A 22,623-nucleotide genomic window follows, 5' to 3' on the forward strand; every position below is an offset into this window, starting at 1 on the left:
TTCTACTAAAGCGCCCGAAAAACGCACGTTTTAAGAAAAATCTATAAACGCGCGTTTAACGCGTGCTTGGCCAAAAGCGCACATTTGAGTATGTACGCCTATGTAGAACTCTTGGTTCTTTAAAACGCGCGTACACACTAGGCGTTTAAAAACGCCTAATGTGTGCGCAGCCTTAATCGCAATCGACTCAAGAGAGTTCTTGAAACTAAGTCCAGTCATACGAGGGATCCCACAATCCCACGCACGCAAGAAAATACAAGATGGCTGCGGAACACGTGTCGGGATATCGACAGCGAAATAAAAAAGATATTGTATTTCGAGAAACAATGACATCTGTCTATTATAATAATAATACCTAATGATAAAATAAATGATTTCGAAAAGTTTTTTCTTGAGAAAAAGTCATAGGGAAAGCAGTTAACTCCTTGGGACTCTAGCAATTTTTGATATTAATGTAATTAAACATAAAAAATACATAAAACTGAAAAAACGAAAGAAATGCGTTAATTCTGAAGAAAAAGCTTCAGATTTTATTTTCCTTTGTCTTGTCTTTCTGTGAAATCTGACGCTGATGAGTCATTGTTTAAACAGCTGGATGACCTTGATCACAGCTGGAGTTGGATTTCCCGGGACGTTCTCATAGAAGTCTCGGGAGGCGATGGGTTTATAGTAGGGTGAATACTAGCTGGCCGTATATTTTTAAAAAATTAAAATTTTTATTGCGATTTCCGACCCCCCGACTTAATTAAACTTATATATAATAAAATCTATTAATTAAAAAAATTTAAAAACTATCGGAGGTCGTTTTTGACATCAGAAACTAGCTTTAAATAACTTACCGAAGGAAAATTTGTGCACTACAACTTTAGAACGATGAATGAAATTTGATATCAACTCCATTTAAAAAACAATTGAAAAGCAATTAAGTGTAAATCGTGCGTCATTAAAGGTAAATTAAAATCGCAATAAATTTTTTCGCGCGGGAAAAAATTTTTGAAAAAATTTGGAGACTTAAAAAACATTCCAAAAATCCAAAAAACCAAAACTTTTTAGTGGGTCCAAACGCCTGAGTTTTGTGTAACTTGCCTGAGATATCTCGGGCTTGGGGTTTAAGGTGTATAAGGAAAAATTTTCTGTTAGCGAACCCTTTGTTAAATATTTCGAATATCACCACTGTGTACAGACGATAGTAAACTCAACTTACTCGCATAAACTCTCTGTAGCATGGCGCTGGATGGCGGAAAGTAGTTCGGCTGCCCGATGATGTTTTACTGAAATATAGGAGTTTTTTTACCATGTTTGTATGGATACCATTGCAATTTTTTCGCCATCATATAGGAATCCAAACTATAGGAACCCGTGTTATAGGGGGGTCGACTGTACTTGTAATTCCATTGGATGTTTATTTGATATTTATTTTTACTTTGCACTGCTTTGTTAAATTTAACATATAATTGTAATTTTGTTTATTTGTATTTATTTGTTTATTTTATTTCAAATTTTTTGTAAAACCATGATGTCATAATAACGCGAGTGAATCTCAATGTTTCAAATTTATGTTCTAACTGATATTCCAATTATGCTTAACCTGAAGAAGGCCATTTAAGATAGCTGAAAATGTTAGTTTATTTGATTTAATTAAAGAATTTACTAAAGAAAAAAGAAAGGTGTTTTGAAACTTACAGTATAATTAAAATAATAAATAATTTATTTTAAAATAATAATGATAAAAAATATTTTAATAAATTACCCGGTAATTTTTCGTAGATATTATTCATTTAAATGCATGATGGCTGAGAATAAACTGCAAGTAAAATCAGTTGTTGAAAGTATCACCAAATCTAATGAAGATAAAAGATTATATCGAGGTTTAGAATTAACAAATGGTCTTAAAGTTTTATTGGTAAGTGATTCTACAACAGATAAATCGGCTGCTGCGTTGGATGTTCATGTTGGTAAATACACTTTTTTTTTTCATATCATTTTTAATATCATAATTATTATAACAATGATATAATTTCAGGTCATATGTATGATCCCACATATCTGCCTGGTTTGGCTCATTTGTGTGAACATATGTTATTTTTAGGCACAAAAAAGGTAGGAATCATTTAAAATAAACATATAATAAATTAAAATTTTTTAAATGTTTTAATCTCTACAAATAAAATAATTAAGAATATAATTTTATAATGATTATTATATTAATAGAATTTAATAATATGAAAAACAATAAAATCTCTAACAATTTTAAAAATAATTTTTTAACACTTTTCTGTCAGATATAAATTATGAAACAATCATTAAAGATTACATATTGTTTATTATAAATTTGTATCCTATTAGTGCTTTTAGTTATCCTCAGAATGAATAATTAATTTTTAAATTTTAGGCACTAGTTACAAAATAAAATGCAAAATAAAAAACCTTATATTTAGATAAAAATTTTAATCTCTTGTATATTGCATGAATGTAAAATTTATGAAATATAAGTCACCTTGATTGATTGATGTAACATATGATATCAATTAGGTTAAACTGTCACAAAAGTGTTAAAAACTTGATTTACCATGTAAACTCTCATTTTTAAAGATTAAATTTTAATTTTTACAGTATCCAGTTGAAAATGAATATAATAAAGTAAGTTCAGTTTTCAATTTATAATTATAAAATATTTACCAGTTTTGAAAGTTTTATTTTATAACAAAAATTAGTTTTTTATGTTATAGTTTACTAAAAATTGTTTAGTTGTTTTCTCAATATGTTTTTCGATACATTTATATCTTTTATTACTTCCTAATTTTATTATTATTTTAATTGCGATATCTTATTATGAAACCCAAATGTCCTGAAGATTTACTATTTGTAAGTTTCTTCTTAAATCAAGCAGCTTTATAAAGAATGTATTTTATTATCCATCTAAGTCAGTGTTTCTCAACCTCTAATGAATCGTCACCCCCTTCAATAAAACCGTTACGTAGTATCGCCCACTTCACTTCAAAATTCCGATGCCAGGGCCAAGGCTAACACCAAATTTGTACTGCATTGAATAGACTAGTGACCAGTATAATGTTATTTGTTTAATTATTGTACGATATAACAAATAAAATATCTAATTATTCTTAATATAATATTTTACTACATCGCCCAGAAAAATGTTTTTTGCAACCCCAAAATATAAATTGTACTAATCGCCCCCTAAACATGGAAAAACGCCCACGTGGGGGCAGTATCGCCCCCGTTGAGAAACACTGATATAAGTGGATAGCATCTTTCAACTAGCAAACTTCAACTATAATTAATTTTAATTTATTATTTAACCAATATTGTTTATAGCTATAAATATTTGATGTTTTATATATTTTAAATGATTATTTCTTACATAAGAAAGAACACTAAAAAAATAGAATTATTACTATTTTATTTCATTTATATTACTTTTATAAATTTTTAAGTTCTAAGAGTCATCTTATGAGAAGAGGCATGATGTTGGATTGTCATGCCTCTTATTTTGATCAGACTCGGTGAGAATATAGTTTATCCCCAATGAATGACATCTGCCAAGCAGTAAGGTGCACTAATCAAAATTAAATAAGAAAATTGAGGTTAAAAATTGCATAATCACTTAAAACTTTCAGCATTTCTATCATTCATAAGAATGGCTGATGGCTCCTTGGGTCATTTTTTTGTTGTTAAGTTCCATCGAGTCGTCGTCAACTCCTGGTGACTTCATGGACAAGTCTTCTCCATCTTGATCTTTTCCTTGTTGTCTCTCGTAGCTCATCCAGCTTCATTTCNGAATGAATAATTAATTTTTAAATTTTAGGCACTAGTTACAAAATAAAATGCAAAATAAAAAACCTTATATTTAGATAAAAATTTTAATCTCTTGTATATTGCATGAATGTAAAATTTATGAAATATAAGTCACCTTGATTGATTGATGTAACATATGATATCAATTAGGTTAAACTGTCACAAAAGTGTTAAAAACTTGATTTACCATGTAAACTCTCATTTTTAAAGATTAAATTTTAATTTTTACAGTATCCAGTTGAAAATGAATATAATAAAGTAAGTTCAGTTTTCAATTTATAATTATAAAATATTTACCAGTTTTGAAAGTTTTATTTTATAACAAAAATTAGTTTTTTATGTTATAGTTTACTAAAAATTGTTTAGTTGTTTTCTCAATATGTTTTTCGATACATTTATATCTTTTATTACTTCCTAATTTTATTATTATTTTAATTGCGATATCTTATTATGAAACCCAAATGTCCTGAAGATTTACTATTTGTAAGTTTCTTCTTAAATCAAGCAGCTTTATAAAGAATGTATTTTATTATCCATCTAAGTCAGTGTTTCTCAACCTCTAATGAATCGTCACCCCCTTCAATAAAACCGTTACGTAGTATCGCCCACTTCACTTCAAAATTCCGATGCCAGGGCCAAGGCTAACACCAAATTTGTACTGCATTGAATAGACTAGTGACCAGTATAATGTTATTTGTTTAATTATTGTACGATATAACAAATAAAATATCTAATTATTCTTAATATAATATTTTACTACATCGCCCAGAAAAATGTTTTTTGCAACCCCAAAATATAAATTGTACTAATCGCCCCCTAAACATGGAAAAACGCCCACGTGGGGGCAGTATCGCCCCCGTTGAGAAACACTGATATAAGTGGATAGCATCTTTCAACTAGCAAACTTCAACTATAATTAATTTTAATTTATTATTTAACCAATATTGTTTATAGCTATAAATATTTGATGTTTTATATATTTTAAATGATTATTTCTTACATAAGAAAGAACACTAAAAAAATAGAATTATTACTATTTTATTTCATTTATATTACTTTTATANCTATAAACTAGTTTGAAAACATTAGTTTAGAATAATTTTTGTGCTGGATATTTAAAAGGTTGGTTTACAAATTCAATAAAGATATAATACAAAATATAAATATGAAAAAACGTATAAAATATTTCCATACATAAAAAACATCTTTGAAAATTGCAGTAAAATTCTAAAGAAAGATAAGATATGTTTGGCCCCATCTTTGACCAATAAGATTTCAAATGATATTTCTAAATATGTTAACAGAAGTAATCATAATAATATAGATTCTCTAAAAAAAAAGCAAGTGTGGAATATAAATTAGAATGTAATTGTCAGAACCCAAATATGTATATAGGAGAAACTGGCTGTGTATTGGATGTTAGGATAAAAGAACATGAAGCAGCTATTCGTTTAAAATATAATAATTCCCCATGGTATGAGCATACAAAAGATAGTAATTGTAAAATCAATCACAGTTATATTAAAATTTTACATTATGAAAAAGACATGTATAAATGAAAATTTAAAGAACATTTAGAAATAAAGAAGAACCAAAAAAATAATTTAATAAATAGTTCAGATGGTATGTTAATTGATTCTCGTTGGTACAGACTGATAGAGGGCGTTACATAGAATTAAATTATTGCGATTGATTAAAAGAAAGGTGCTAAGGTTTACTTGGTTTTTTGTAAATTATTGTTCGTAAACTGTTTATATCGCTACATATTTTAACAGTAAGTAATGTATGTTGTTTTTATACACCATTATTAATTCTACAAAATAGTCATAAAAAAGTTTTCTTTTCAGTGATGAGGTTATCTGGTAGTATTAAACACTTCAAGTGCTCTTTGAGCTTGTACGATACCTCTACGATGTATTGATGTACAACATGTGTTGGTGTTATAGTCATGTTGGTGTCCCATGCACAATTTTTTTATCTTTAAGAGTAAGTGTGTAAGAAAAAATTTTTTCTGTTGGTATATTTGTTGTCATGAACTGACTATTTTTGTTTTTCTTATTTTTAAAAATTAGCACTGAGGATGGGTTGGGATGTACTGCGCCAGTCTGAAATGCATTTGTCAATTTTGAGAATAAAATTGTAGTTCCTAACTGAAAATTTGCTGTGAGTCCGTCTATCATTTGTTGGATTACAGAGACGTATAACTAAATATTNTTTATCGCCCCCGTTGAGAAACACTGATATAAGTGGATAGCATCTTTCAACTAGCAAACTTCAACTATAATTAATTTTAATTTATTATTTAACCAATATTGTTTATAGCTATAAATATTTGATGTTTTATATATTTTAAATGATTATTTCTTACATAAGAAAGAACACTAAAAAAATAGAATTATTACTATTTTATTTCATTTATATTACTTTTATAAATTTTTAAGTTCTAAGAGTCATCTTATGAGAAGAGGCATGATGTTGGATTGTCATGCCTCTTATTTTGATCAGACTCGGTGAGAATATAGTTTATCCCCAATGAATGACATCTGCCAAGCAGTAAGGTGCACTAATCAAAATTAAATAAGAAAATTGAGGTTAAAAATTGCATAATCACTTAAAACTTTCAGCATTTCTATCATTCATAAGAATGGCTGATGGCTCCTTGGGTCATTTTTTTGTTGTTAAGTTCCATCGAGTCGTCGTCAACTCCTGGTGACTTCATGGACAAGTCTTCTCCATCTTGATCTTTTCCTTGTTGTCTCTCGTAGCTCATCCAGCTTCATTTCTGTGACTTTTTCTATTTCTTCTATCCATCTTATCCGTTGCCTTCCCCTCTTCCTTCTACCTTCCACTTTTCCCAGCATAATAGTCTTCTCTAGGGAAACTTCTTTACGCATCACATGTCCAAAGTAGGTCAATTTTTGTTTTAAGATTCTTGACTCTAAGGAGAAGCTTGGCTTAATTTTTTCTAAAATTGAGATATTTGTTTTCTTTTCTGTCCATGGAACTCTAAGTAATCTTCTCCATACCCATAATTCGAATGCATCTATCATTTTTCTTTCCTTTTTCCTTAGAGTCCAGCTTTCANCCATTTAAGCTCACTGACTCCTAACACTTCTATCCCTATTCTTGTCATTTCACTTTTAATTATGTCTAGTTTTCCAGCATACATGCTTCTCACATTCCATGTTGCAAATATGTGTTGTTTGAAGAAACTTGGAACTTTCTTTTCGTGTTTGACTGCATCAATGATTAAACTCCCTTTCAGCTTTGACTTAATCATGCCATTATGTTCAATCTTAGTCAGTGAAGTTCCTTGTTCGTCCCCAGTAGAAGTTAGAGTGCTTTCGAACCCGAAGGTCTCATCCTCCAACACTATATCTCTATTATGAAATTCCTTGTCCATGTAGTTTTCTTGGCAAGAGTTGAGGAAGTGGTTTGCCATTGCCTTCTTCCTTGTTATTTCGATTATAAGTGATAAAATCGCTACTCACCCAAGTTTCCAGCTACTTCATAAGAGTAAAGTCAATGACCGTTTCTATGGCTACGCCATAGAACACATTTTGAAGGTTAGGAAAATTTGATGGAACGGCCATAATTCAAAAACTATAAGGTGTATCGAGATGAAATTTAGCACAAAGTTAATAGTTAATGTCCTCTCATAAACAACCGAATATTTTTCGGAAATAACTAGCAGGAAGCCCACAATGACTTGTCGAATTTTTACCGAAAGTTGTTGAAATCTTCAAAACTGTTACTCCTACAATTCCAGAAATTGGCAAAGGTACTTACAGCACAGATATGATTCAAACACCATGAAGCCCGTCAGTCTGTCTGCTGACGTAATTAGTAATTTATCGCTAAGTTCGAATATCTTTCCAGACGTCATAACTTTACAACGAAGTATCCAATTTCAAAAACCTACACACCGATAGAACCCTCTTGACTTCCGATTTCAAAAACTGTATAACACTTGTCACTTCACTTAATATTTAATATTAGAATTCAATCCAAAACAGAGCTAAAAATCCTGCTGCTTCTATTTCACTTTTCAATTTTCGAATCTAATATATTTAATTCGAATTGGGTCATGCCAGTTTCATAATCAGGAGGTTGGTGTTTTGAATCTCATCATAACAATGGGTTATTTTTTTCTCCAAAACCATAATTTTCACTTTATTCTTTGTACTTTTATATATATTATCAGAGAGAAAAACTGATTTATTTTTAGAAAACTACAAATATACTGTAAACAAAGTAATAAGACAATAAAATTGACCCATTTCAAGTAACAAGTTAACATCAAAAACAGTTAAGAAATACTATCCAACAATATTTATTTAAAAAACAAATTTTTTGTACATTTGTGTATGTACCGATACTTTAATCTGGCAACAAAGTCATTACTTAACCTAAATATGTCTATAATTGTCTTCATTTGCTAAACAACAAATGGATGGTTTCAACATCTTGTGCTAACATCAATTGCATAGAAATGTGTTTTGTAGAAGAATCAATGCATGACAATATTGCAAAATTATGTTTAAAGGATGCATTTATGTATTGTGAAATCATACTTCAAAATCAAGATCTAATTACGTTCAAGGGTTCTTCATCAATTTCGGAAGTTACAAAGGCAGTAGAAGAAACCGTTGCTGAGCAAATAATTGATATTGTGGGAGAAAATAAATTCATAGAACTTATTCATATTGATGAAGATATTCTTTTCATAATATCATTGCTAGAGAATATGGCATCAGTATCTAGGTTGAATGATGAATAGGATGAACTAAAGAAAATGAAATGCAAGGATGCAGAATACATTCTACTCTATGCGTCTTTGCAAACACAAATAACTTAAGTGTTCTTGGAGCGAGGATCATGGATTCTGCATGTGCAAACGCACATGCAGAATTCCATGATCCTCGCTCCAAGAACACCTAAGTTACATTCCACTCAATTACAAAATAAAGATTGTCTGAAATGTCAATGTTGAGTTTGCCAAAGCAAATTCAACATGGACATTTCAGACATTGCAAAAAAGGATGCTCCTTTTTTGAAAAGAAAAGATCATTTGAAGCATTGGAAGGAAGATATAAAGAAAGATGGAACAAAGAAGGACAAGCTACCTATTATAGACATGTGGATGCATGATAGATTTGTGGAAACTTGCTAAAATAACAATTAAGTCATGACAAGGCATTTACAACAATGGGCTTTGACTGTAGCAATCAATTTCCGTAGATTCATTTTCCTTCTGAGCTTTGGAAAGATGAGTAACAGCATTTTAAAATCAGACACAAAATCCAACAGTGCAAAATTATTCAATTTGTTAGCAAAAAGAAATGCGTCTTAAAAGAGACACTGAAAGCAGCAGAAAAATTTCGGAGAATGATAAGAGGACATATTTCAAAATTTAATCCATTAAAACAGGCACACTTAAAACTTGGGAGTATATGATGAGTCACTGTCATTAGTCAATTGAATGACTTCAGGGCACTGACCTTGAAATTCTCATACTTTTTATGTTAAAATGGGACTTGAAATTGCAAGGTGTAGCCTCTAAAGAAAGGTCATCTCTGCAGCAGAAGATTGTCGTTCCTGGTAATTGTATATGGCGAGAGTGAAGATATTTTAGACTTTCTATGCATTTTTCTAATGTTTGTTTAAATAAAATTATTTCATTGTAAATTTATAAATATAATATGTTTTTGGATTATTGTTGTATTTTCGTACTTAAATGAAAAAGATATGAAAAAGATTTTATTTAAAAATAAATATGTGATAGATCATAAAATTAATTTTTTTTTTTTTTTGTGAATTATCAGTGTTAAAATAAAAAATTTTTTTCTTTTATTTTGCAGTTTATTAATCAACATGGAGGATGCAGTAATGCATTCACTTCATCTGATCACACTAACTTTTACTTTGATGTTTCACCAGAATATTTGCAAGGAGCATTAGATAGGTATTTTTGATATTAATATGATCAAAGCTTTCACTTTTTTAAGTTTAAAGTTTTTTTTTATTACAGTAGAGTCCCAGAAACTCTACTCTTGATAACTTAACGTTCCATAAAACTTGTTGCATCATTTTAAAAAAATACTTGTAATTTAATTTTTACCTCTGTAACTTAACACTAGGATCAAATAAAGTATCATTCTTCACTGGCAACACTTTATAATAGAATCAATTCCACATGTTAACAAAGCATATAGCCTTTTTCCAAAATGCTTTTGCAAAATGCCACAATACAAATGTCACTAACTTAAAACTTAATCACTAGATAGCCAATATTTTTGTAATTAAATTTTAACTAGAAAGAGAACTAGTCATTATTGTTATTTAGTTAATACACACATGAATTTGTACATATAATTTCTTTACAAAAATTTGCTACTTAGACTAGCATTTACATTATCCATAAAACTTGTCATTTTCAGTAACTCGTCACACATTAAGTCCATATTAAGTTGAGTTTGCAGGACTCTGCTGTATAATGTGCACACATATATATATATATACACATACATACTAGAAATTCTCCCATCAAGCATGACAGAATAATTTTTATGAGAAAGTAGAGATTTAAGAATTGAGAAGAATAGAGATTCCAAGAGTTCTTTTTATTCTTGATTGATTATTACATCATAGATTTCAGTATTTGTCTAGATTCCAGTTTTCCACAGTTCATGAAAAATTTTTGGCAGTGCAGACTTAATTCATAGTCTGTTAGTTGGTGACTTTCATTGATTCAAGTGCAAATGTCTACTTTTATTGAAAAATTTGTATTTATAATTAATATTTGAAAATTTATTTCTGTTTGTATTTTATCATAAGAGATAATATTTCTTATATAATAAATATAACATAATATATAAAATAATGATATTTCTAAATCTTCCCACAACTGGTTACATATTAGTAAATAACACCAACAAAACCTTCAAAAAAATACCAGCAAATATAATTTAATATAAGCAGATCCTATTAGGATCAAAAAACTTTTTCATATCATATTTATGTTAAATTATATTTGCTGGTATATTTTTAAAGGTTTTGTTGATGTTATTTACAATGGTATTTAAAAGTAAATTACATTTATAATATTATTGAAATAACTGTTGAACTATAAACTGAAAATATATTAAACTATATACAGTGGTGCCTTGTACTTCAAATTTAATTAGGGAGACCATTCAAATTCTGAATTGTTCAAAGTCCAAATAAATTTTTCCCCATTATAAAAAGTGGATTGTGAATTAATCTGTTCTCGGATCCTATTTTGATAAAATTAAATAGTAAATACACATAAATTAAAGTAAAAATAACACAATTAAATGCCCTAAATAATAAAACATGAAAACAATGAATAAAATACATAAATACTGTATAATAAAATGAAATTTGCATTTACTGTACCTTAGTACCTTAGTGAGAACTGATATCCTGTTTCTTAAGGTCACTATACAGCTTGTTTGGCTTTCTCACAGTCAGAGATATTACCAGCCAGTTGCTTCTCATCCACATGAGGAGGAGTTTTTCCATCATCTCAATAACATGCAATCTTCTTTGAGGTCAACCTTGCCATACCTTTAACCACATTTGCTGTTTTTATTGCTTCCTTGTTTTCAAGATTGATACTGAAATTGATGGTGTGCATCTTAAATATTGTGTGACTGGTCTGGTGATGCCTATGTCAGGACTGACACCACTGTATCCTTTAAGGCAGACACAGAAACCTTGTTGGCTGCAGTTTTGGTTTTGCTCTAGCAGTCGTGTATGTAGACACTAGGGGTCTGGGATGGAGACGGCCGGAGAGACAGACAATGCAGCAGAAAGAAGTGTACACTACAACTTAATTATAAAGAATTATGCCCGTTTATTTATGTAAACTATTTACTCATATGTTTACAATAACATTCCATTTAACTTTTATATAGCATCATATAGATGAGCTCTAATAGTGTAACATACTGGATAATATGGATACATCGTAAAATAATTTATTGGACTTTATACTAGTAGATATGGAGTTAGCGCGTTCCTAGCTGAGAGAGAGCTTACATTATTACATGTGATGCTAAATACTTTCATAACTTGTTTTATGGGTCGAGATTATAGATTGTTGGTTGAACGGGATCACAGCTTGTTCAGGAAATTCATGTTCATTATGTCGGCTTGTCAAGTTCTTGGATCGAGAAGTTTGAATGTTTGGAGAATGGCAACATTGGACAGGAGCAATAGTCGAAGGGATCGGTGATTGAGCACAGTTACATTACACTTTCTTGGGAAGGGAAGAGGGGTCTATGAACTCTCATCTCAGACTCCCGACAACCTTCTTATCCTCAATTCAATCCTTTTATATTGGGGGCCCTCGCCCTTTAATTTTGATGCCCTCTTTTTAGCCATGTTACTATTTTCGACCAAGGGTGAATATTTGTAATTAGTTCCTGATGACACATTCGATGAGTTCCCTGGAAAAGGAAGTGACTCCAGGGAGAGAGACGCAATCATCCTCCAGTAATTAAATTGAAAATATTGTTTTCACTGGAATTTGAACTAACTTAACTTTTGAAAGACGAAAAATTTTCTCTAAAAATTTCATCAAGTCCGGCTCTCACAATTACTATCATCTCTGTCATATATGTACTGCTTTCATGTTTCACAATAAGTTCCTTTTTTACTCCAAGTGTCAAAATTGCAATCTTCCCTCTTAGTCTTCCACACACTTCTTGGATGCTATAGTTAATAAGTAGGATTATATATATAACCAAATATACCAAAAATAAAGTGTAAAAGTTCTAAAAATAAACATGTATAATATAAGAGTTTTTGTAGCAAGAGCTGGAGACAACTTGGGCACACAATAGATGTCATTTATGCAGAAAGTGCATTATTTTTTTTATGTGCACACTGTTCAAACTCAAGTCAAATTTCTCTTAGATTCAGCATTTGAAGTTACTCGTTTGAAGTATGAGGTATCACCATAAAATGCTAAAAAAAGTCATTGCTAAAATGCCATCAAAATAAAATGCTAAAAAAAGTATTGAAAACTGTGGGGGCCGAGGGGGGAGAAATTTAAACTTTCGACGAACGATAATATGCGATATATGTCGTCATCGTCTCCCTTGCCGTTTGGATTGCCGAGCGGTAACAATCAATGACATGTGGAAGCAGTTGAGCCAGAGATAGATGCTTCGTTTACAAACAACACAACCGTTTATTAAACACGAAAGAAGCTTACAAGATTACTGCGATCTTGGAAGTTCTGTGGTGGCTGCGGCATCTGGGTCTTCCTCTCCTGTGGTTCCACGATAGTCCCATTTTGAAGGAGTGTCCCTTGTTCGAGAATGAACAATTCCATCACGTCTTGATGACTCCGGGACGATGCAGTCGACTTCCGTTGATGGAACGATGTCGATCCGAGGTCGGGAGATGGAGACGAAGATGGGTGCGAGACACACACACAACAACAGATCCGTCACTTGGAACTTTCGGGAGAAGAAGCCGTCGTGTCCTCGAATTTCCAGGGTTTTATCTGTTTTCTCTTAGATTCCCCTTTCCGATTGGTCTCCCGTCACCACCTGATGACAATTCGAAACGTTTCGGGGTCGCGGGAGAGGTCAGAATCGAAGTTTAATTCGATCTCCAACCGGAAATGGTCGACGGACTTACATTCTTCTATTGTCTAGAAGTTAGCGTCACGTTTTCATAAAATAAAAATCTATTTCTAACTACTAAATATTTTTTCTCTAAAACAATTATTTTCCGCGAATTTTAGTGAGGGTTTGGACCTGTCCAGAGCCTCACAAAACTAATGACTTTGCTATAATGGAAAAAGTTGTTAAATATTGCTGAATATGGACTTCACTAAATATAAAATGAAGTCAGATTTATATCATATTATATCTTGTTAGAAATTACAATATATTTTTTAATTAGCTGTTATTTATAAACATTTTAATAAGTATAATTTTTTACTAGGTTTGCACAGTTTTTTCTTTGTCCTCTCTTTACGGAAAGTGCTACTGACAGGGAGATTAATGCCATCAATGCTGAACATGAGAAAAATCTTCAAAATGATTTATGGAGATTAAATCAGCTTGAGAAATCAACAGCTAATCCAAATCATGACTATAATAAATTTGGGACAGGTAAATCAGATATTACTTTCAGAATACTTAAAATTAAATTTATTTATAAATTTTTTTTTGATAATTTTCAATCTCTATGTTATTGGTTTACAACCTTTATTTTTCTTAAAGCAGCATGCTAACTGGTTTAATTTGGCATGTTTTCTATGATATCATCAATGAAGTTAGACCACAGGTTGTCATTCTTTCTTTTGCACATTCTTCTTTGTAGTTGTTAACAAAGGTTTTCTCATGCTGCATGAAACTTAAAGTTCATTTCTGCCATTCATCTTTGTGTTATGCTTTTTACATCTAGAGACAGCATATCCCATAGCTTTAATTTCATATGTTTATTACTTTTAGTACATGTAGTATGCCTACTTGTTGTTATTGTTGTTCTTTTTAAGCATCTGTATCAGTGTATGATGATTTTTGTTTTTATCGTAGAGCCTTGGCTGATGAAAAATGACCAATATGATTGCATTAAATTACCACTCATTACATTATTGTTTTGCTTAAGAATTTGCTTAAGAACAATTTGCTTATTCCATGCAAATTGTTTTTTTAGACATGACATTGTTATGCTTTGCAATAATAATCTTTCTTGTCTCATCTGCTAATACTTTTTTTTGGCATATTGAATATACAAATATACAATGATGATAATTAGGGTGGACTTTTCCATTTAAAATGCCATATAATATTCTGCCTTCAAATATAACTTTTAAATAAATTTTGAAAGTGATCTATTTTTAATGATAGGAGTGACATGTAGCTAGGGGACAAGGGGACATGATGTCATTGTGATTGCCAATTTTGATCAAACTTGGTGATGTTATAGGGCATCCCCAATAAGCCACAATACTCAAAATTAAACAAGAAAATTGAAGCTGAAAATTACAAATCACTGAAACCTGTTAGAATTCTTGTCATTTGTAGAGTGGCCAATGGCTCAGTGGGGCCAGGCTTGTTTCATAATCATGAGGTTTGTATTTCAAATGTTGAAGTTATCAGTGTTGTTTTATTTTATTTATCTTTCATAAAACTATAATATTCACTTTATTCTTGGTACTTTTAAATTTATTATACTGTCAGAGAGGAAAACTGATTTATTTTTAGAAAACTACAAATGCATATTATTTATTAGTAATAATAATGGGTGTAATAAAATAATAAAATCCATCTGTTTCAAGTAACAAGTCAATGTCAAAGCAATTAACAAATGCTACCTAACAATATTTATTTAAAAACAAAACATTTTCTGTATAGTTGTGTATAGTGTGTACTTACTCTGGCAACAAAGTCATTGTTTAATTAACCTAAATATGCTTATAATTGTGTTTTTGTTTGCTAAAGAACAAAAAGGTGACTTTGATATCTTTTGCTAACATCTATAGCATAAAAATGTGTTTTATAGACGAATCACTGCACTAAAATATTATGAAATTTACATATCATGAAAGCACCCTTCAAAATCAAGACCTAATTGCAGCTGAGGATTCTTCATCAATTTTAGAAGTTACAAAGGGAGTAGAAGAAAACATTAAGCACTCTGATATTTTTAAATGTGATACAGTATGCATGATTCTCCTCCAAATTAGTTGATGATGGAAAAGTGTTTTTAAACATTAATCAAGTTTTGTTTTTCCACTGACAAAAATCTTATTGTAAAATTCTGTATTTATTCAATGCGCACACTGTAGAAATGTTTGTTTCACATACTTCTATGATAGTTGTCATTTCACAAAATTGTGCTTCCAGAAAGCAAACAGATTGAATAATGTCAATAAAAATGTTTTTTTTTTTTTATTAACAAAATTGGAATAATGATAATTTTTGTTTATATCTAATCCTCTTCCCCACTAAAATTATAAATAAGTATTAGTATGAATCCCATATGTACATGAATATTCAAAAATAATTTCTAAATAAACATAATAAATTTAAAAATGTCAAGAATAAAGTGAAAAAGTATAGTTTTAGGGGGAAAACATTGATACCATTAAGATTTTAAACTGAACCTCACAATTATGAATTCAGCTTGGCCCACCGATCCACCAGTTACTATAAATGATAGGAATTCTAATGATTTTTAAGTGATTTTAAGCAATTTTTGACTATTGCCCTACTGCTTGACACGTCAGTTATTGGGGATGTACTATAACCTCACTGGGTTTGATCAAATTTGGTGACCCCCAACATCATGCTATTCCCTCGTAAGTATTATGACACTTATGACATGATTTTGATTCATTATATCTTTCTCTCATTTTATAACGAAATAAATAATATATAAGCAAAAGTATAAATAATGAAAAAAATAGCCTGTTTTCCATATAAATAAAATTTTTTAACAATGCTTTTACAGTAAGCTGTAAGACATAAGAGGATGGTGATAATAATAATAAGAGCTTGCACAGAATCACAGATTATTAAACATCTAGATACTGTAATACAAATATACTCCACAGGCAATATTAGAAAATGACACACACAAAATATACTATGACAGAGTTGTAATCACAAATAAAACAATTCATCACAATAGACCTGACATCACTCTCATTGACAAATGCAGTAAGATTATTTATACAATAGATATTTCCATTCCAAACACTCATAACAAAAAATACTCACACTGAAAAAAATCAAGTTCACTCCATTGCTCAAGAAATAGAACAGATGTGAAGGATGGATAAGTATTTATTGTACTGTACCTGTTTCCTGTCTTCTACTGGTGTCATACCATATACACTACATAAATGTCTAGAAATATTAAACCTTAATAAAAACATATACATGGCACTACAGAAAGCTCAATATTGAACACACATCATATTGTTAGGAAGTTTCTAGATGTTGACACACATACCAATAACACAGCTTAATATAAAATTTGTTTGGGTAGCTATGTAAAGTACTATATTATTTTTCCGACTTTTCCAACGATTATCGACACTACTGCGTGCCGGAAATAGCCGTTCCCTAACGGGTACTTTACACGGATTCGCGTTAGTGTGCCAGGCCTGGACTTTAAGTGTGCACTGAATTAAATAATGACAAAGTTTGTCAATAACAAAAATCAAATATTTAATTAAACTTCTAGTAATAAACTATATACAGTATTTAGTAAAAATCAAACAATAATTTATTCAATGAAATTCAACAAGAATCAATCCGACAAACTCAAATCAATCTATTTCTAACTTAATTCTATTCCCCTTTGGAATTCGACAAAATCAAAGAATTAACTTATAAACAATAATTCTTATAAATTAAAGATCCTAATCGTCACCTCAATATACTAGGAACCTATTTCCTCAAACTCTCAAGACTTTCTATAATCGTCGATCCATAAATCGAATAACTTCAAAATTGCCTTGGAACTATTTGATCCTATCGGACACCTCTCTCGTTCACTGCTACGAAGCTCACCAAAGCTCGTTGCTATCAGGAGTTCACCTCGTTCATCTTCACTTGAGACTCAGGATTTATAGTGTGAGGTGACGTCACAATTCTGAATGAGATCACTCTCCTCATTTACATACTTAAAGCTAACAATAAACTTTTTTTGTTTGTCTGGCAGCCTATTTTCCGACAATACTCTCTAACCTTTTACATTATTCTTTTTCACAATTTTTGGGACGTTTTTTATTCTTTAAGGTTTAGCGAGTCCCTAATTCGTGCTTGTGGGGTCTTCCCCCCTTTTCTCGGTGCGGACTTACTTTTTTCCGCTCGGGAAGCGCAAATGTGCGCGAGTTTTTTCTACGGCACTTTTCTTTCGTCGGTGAGTTGGTTTTTCTTCTATTTTTAAGTTACTAAGGTGAATGGTGAGGAAACCTTCGTCCTAACAAAACATAAGCCCCAAACAAAAATAGAATAATAAGCAAAATAAAAGTAAATAAAAATAACGTTCGGACTTGGTTCCTTACAGCTATGCTTTTGACTTTAGCATAGCACTTGGCACCATTATCAGCTGAGCATGACATTTGCAATATAATAATAATAAAATCCTCTTTATATGTTTTATGTTCAGCTCAATTTAAAAATAACTTTCTTTGCTCCTAAATTAGTATGGATTAAATAATTAATGAAAAATAATTTAACTGATTAAATTTAACTCATATTTTAATTACAGCTTCTGCTTTATGTATCTCTTATTATTACAATAATGATTATATTTTAGACAATAATATATATTGAATTTGATACAAAATAGTCTATAAAATTTTATAAATTATAATATTATTTTTAATAATTAAGTGTTTTCTAAATTGAATACTTTATTTTTCTTTCAAATAAACTTAAACTTCGATTATTAAATACACACGCTTACATTCATAAAATTTTAGTTTTAAGTAATCTGAGATTAAATAGTGATTTAATTAGAATGCTTCAATAATGAATATGAAATACAGTATTATAAACACATTTTAAAAAATATTTGGTTTAGTTTAACTTAAAAATTTTATTAATTGAATTAGTTCTGGAAGTCTCCAGTTTTGTGAAGTATAGGAAAACATTATATTGTATTTTTGTATTTAGTTTCTACTTTTGTAAAAAATAAAGGAAAACTAAATAAATAAATCATATGTTCTAATTAATAAAATATATTTTTTACTAATAAAACATACTTTAGTAATATTTTTTCTGTCAATATATAATTTTAAAATTTTCCTTATTTTTTATATTCATATTATACTGAAATACTTCTCTTAACAAAGTATTTAACTAAAGAAATTTAGTAATCAATTAAAAACCCTTCAATAAAATTATTTGTTAAAAAATTCAATTGCTGTTATACCATAGACTAGGAAGTATGAGTTATTTTTCTGTAAGAAAACAGCAGTTTTAAACGACATTCTCATGAAAATTAATTATTTTTCCTACTTCAAAATTACTAATAGAAGTATTATGTATATTTTCAAATAGGGAATAAAGAAACATTGGACATTAAACCTAAATCAGAAGGAATAAATGTTAGAGATGAATTACTCAAATTCCACGATAAATGGTATTCAACTAATATAATGTCTTTGGTAGTTCTTGGAAAAGGTAAACTTTTATTAAGCAATTTTATAATATTATTGAATTTTTTACAAAAATTTTACCCTTATTTTATTTTTCAGTATATTTATTATTTTGAATCATAATTTGAATGTTTTGATTTAAAAAGTTTTTGGATGTTATCCTTACTAGCTTTATAGATAACATTATATAATGTTGATTGATAAGTAAGGTCTCTTGCTGCAGTGTGTTCTGTAAAATGCAGGAAACATGTAACCACTATCATTTAATAGCCATGAGTGTCTAATCTCTGTGCATAGTCTGTTTGTTATATTGCTTTATCACACAAAAAGTTTAAACATGAACTTGTTTGACATTCAAAAATTTACAATAAAGCTGTGATGAATTAAGATCAGTGTGACCAATTTCAATTATGCAAGAAACTTAGGATGATACAATGACAAAAGAATATCACTAGATTAAGCAAAGAGAAACTGTTCTTCTACTATACATCAAAAACAGTAAGGAATGCAACATATTATCCAGTTTTGAGAATCTGGAGTTGGGAGAGAGATTTTTAATGAATTTGTTAAAATAAGTTTCAAAATATTAACTTGATAAATTTTCTATCTATCTTTGTAAATGGAAGCACTTCCTTTTGACTTACAGAGAAAAACAGAATAGTTCCTCCTAAAATGATAGTTTGAGTTTGGTAACTCACTCAACTATCTACAAAACCCACCAGAATTCCTCCTCATGATAGAAGCATAGTGTGACATTCCAGTAATCTTATTGGATGTCAATTTAGTTTAAAGGTAAAAGGTCACCTTTCAACTTGCTTTTGTCCGATTTTGTCTACTCTTGTCCATGCTCTTGTTTGACACTTTTACCTAGTGTTCAAATGTTTAACCAATGTTCCCATTTTGATGCCTTTGCTGAGTTCCCGAGACGTTAGCCATTCTTTTCTCAGTTCTCAACTTCCAGTTATTTCCAATGATTACCCAGCTCTTCTCTACAGATGTATATAAACATTAGGTAATATTATCATTTCTTGTAAATCATCCTGAGAGAGATCAGGATAGAATTAGAGGTTTAGGATTAGATATCTTTGTATATTTTGCTAATTTATCGTTTATGTTTATCATAGTTATTGTTTTTTATTTACTTTTAGTTATAATTTTGTTTAATAAATATATAGTTTTAATCTAAACTATTGTTTAGATTTGTTTAATGCCTAACTCCATCATCAGCTTACGAATGCACATATTTTATGTATTTCATGCTCATATTTAATAACCCTCTTATTCTCTGATAATTTACATCTTAGTCTTTGAACTAGACTAAGTGATGTCAGTAATCTTGATGATAATTTGTGAGATTGAAGTATTTGTGTATTATTGACTTTCAACAATATTTTGAACTGGAAAATACTCTAGATCTCACACAGTCTTACACTCATAGAAAAATCTGTTCCAAATACATACTGCAGCAATTGATTGATGTCTTGAACAAACAGAGAAAGTTTGTTAAGAACTTATCAGTTATTATTATTGCAAACATTATAATTTTCCTGTGCAAATCACCACTAGAGTTGAGTTATTGGCTCATTATTGTGATTCAAAGAATAAGAAATGGTTGATGCTGTTGATATTTCCATTCTCCACATTCTAGACAGGTTGTAAGTGAATGAGTGGTCCACATGATATTATTTTTATTTTTGATTGATGTAGTGACCAGATGTAATGGATCAGGTGACAAGGGGGTGAGGTTGAAGGACAAGAGAACATGAGTTGGAGTCTGTGCCAAGAAGAATGAATTAGTCTTTTTCTAAACAACAGACTTGTTAGATCATTACTTCTGATTGAATAATAGAACATCACATGGTCACTATGAAAAGATTTTTTTAAAAATATCTATCTATATAACCCATTGAACGTGTGTCCGTCTGCATAATGGTATGCCAAAAACGGGCACTAGAGGCGCCCTAGCGAAAATTTTAAATTAACAATAAATTATTTTTATTTGTAATAGGAATTTATTATTGATATGAATTTATTATTTATACCACGGAATGGTATAAATAATTATTGTGCGCCTTGCGCCGCCCGTTTACATCCCGTGACTCTGAATATCGTGCATTGACTCACGGGAAATTTGTTGAAAAAATGGCAGATACATTTAAAATCGAGGTTTACAAGCGAAGGTAAATAAACAAATTAAACTATTTTAAAGTATTTATAGAATGTTTAATAGGTAGAAATCTAGATTCGTATGACGTGATTGGGGTTAAAATCTAGGACAGGATGACGTGATTGGGGTTAAAATCTAGGACAGGATGACGTGATTGGGACTTTAACAGAGCTGTAGAGCATATTGATAGAAACAAAAAAGTCAAAGGAACCGTGCCTCACGGGAATTTGTAAAGAACGCCCACTAGGGGGCGTCCCAGGCTACTAGTGTTATAGAAGTGACATTATGCAGCTATCATTTTTAAAGTTTAAATTTAATGAAGTAAGTTCAAAATATGCCATTTGCCAAAATATTTCAAAATGCAACTTAAAGGAAATTCCATCATCAACATGAACTAAATGAGATCACTGATGTCACTGCAACATCACCAATCCAAAATTGATAAAATATTTATTCTATAGCTAATATTTTTACAAAACAAGTAATCTATACTTTGTCAGAATATAAAACAAATGTAACCAAAATTTCATCTCGATTGCACAAAAATTACAGGAGTTATAAGGAATTCACACACACAGACACGTACAAACAACAGCTTTTATGTTATTAATTTCTAGTTTATATTAATACAGTGGGTGATTGGTTAACAAACAAATCGAATAACGAACATTTTCACGAAAGATTTTTATGATCGGACAATGAACACATGTTCAGATAACAAACACTTCACTGAACAAACAAGAAGAAGCGATGTAAAATAATGAATACTGATTGGTCTTCCTTTGTCTTCAGGCAACAATTCGAAACTTTTTGGAGCGCGGGAGATGTCGACATCAACGTTCTACCAAGTATATACTGATCGGCAGAGCCAGCCTTACCATAGGGCGAACGGAGCAGCCACTCCAGGCACTAAGCTCTAGGGGGTGCCTCAGTGGTAAAGAAAATTAAAGGAAAAAAATTTTTTTTCACTGTTCGATATTTTTGGGGGTGCCATAATAGGATCTCGCTCCATCCTAAAACTTGCCTCGGGCTGGCACTGCCAATCGGATAGTATTCCTCCGAACTTTGAAACTCTCCCTTGTAATTCCAGCCTTTTATATTTCTGACAGAAACAATTCTTTTACGTTTTCTTCTGAAAATGTGGATTTATTCTGATATCTGCTATTAAGGATCTTTAGAAGAAGTGGGAAGATGTCAGAACAACGGTCTTAAAATGTCATCCAAACCAGGTTGAGTTTAATAGGCCTAGGGATCTGTACAATTACAATGCTATTAATTACTTATGAAAAATGATGAAGACAGAAAAGCAATTGACATTGGACAGATTCTTTAAACCCACAAATGGAAAAAACATGACTAATAAAAATTCAAGACCATGTATATATGTATTTTTATTATTACATATGAAGAAATGTAGTAAGAAAGTATATATTTTTTATATTTTTTGGGGTCTCCAGAACAAATTAATCAAATTCCC

At 30.4% G+C, this 22,623-nt stretch overlaps 1 protein-coding gene across 1 annotated transcript in view; it reads left to right on the forward strand.

Annotated features, from left to right (window-relative positions):
- Positions 1 to 22,623, forward strand: part of LOC111634626 (insulin-degrading enzyme-like) — a 69,036-nt gene that overhangs the window by 13,086 nt on the left and 33,327 nt on the right. The window contains exons 2-7 of the mRNA XM_023379455.1: positions 1,768 to 1,955; positions 2,024 to 2,100; positions 2,614 to 2,640; positions 9,678 to 9,781; positions 13,801 to 13,970; positions 18,882 to 19,004. Coding sequence (XP_023235223.1) covers positions 1,768 to 1,955; positions 2,024 to 2,100; positions 2,614 to 2,640; positions 9,678 to 9,781; positions 13,801 to 13,970; positions 18,882 to 19,004 — 689 coding nt within the window. The remainder of the gene's footprint in view (positions 1 to 1,767; positions 1,956 to 2,023; positions 2,101 to 2,613; positions 2,641 to 9,677; positions 9,782 to 13,800; positions 13,971 to 18,881; positions 19,005 to 22,623) is intronic.

The sequence above is a fragment of the Centruroides sculpturatus genome, unplaced genomic scaffold (genome assembly GCF_000671375.1).
Source record: "Centruroides sculpturatus isolate CEXI.00-Female unplaced genomic scaffold, Cexi_2.0 scaffold791, whole genome shotgun sequence".
Classification (NCBI taxonomy): Eukaryota; Metazoa; Arthropoda; class Arachnida; order Scorpiones; family Buthidae; genus Centruroides; species Centruroides sculpturatus.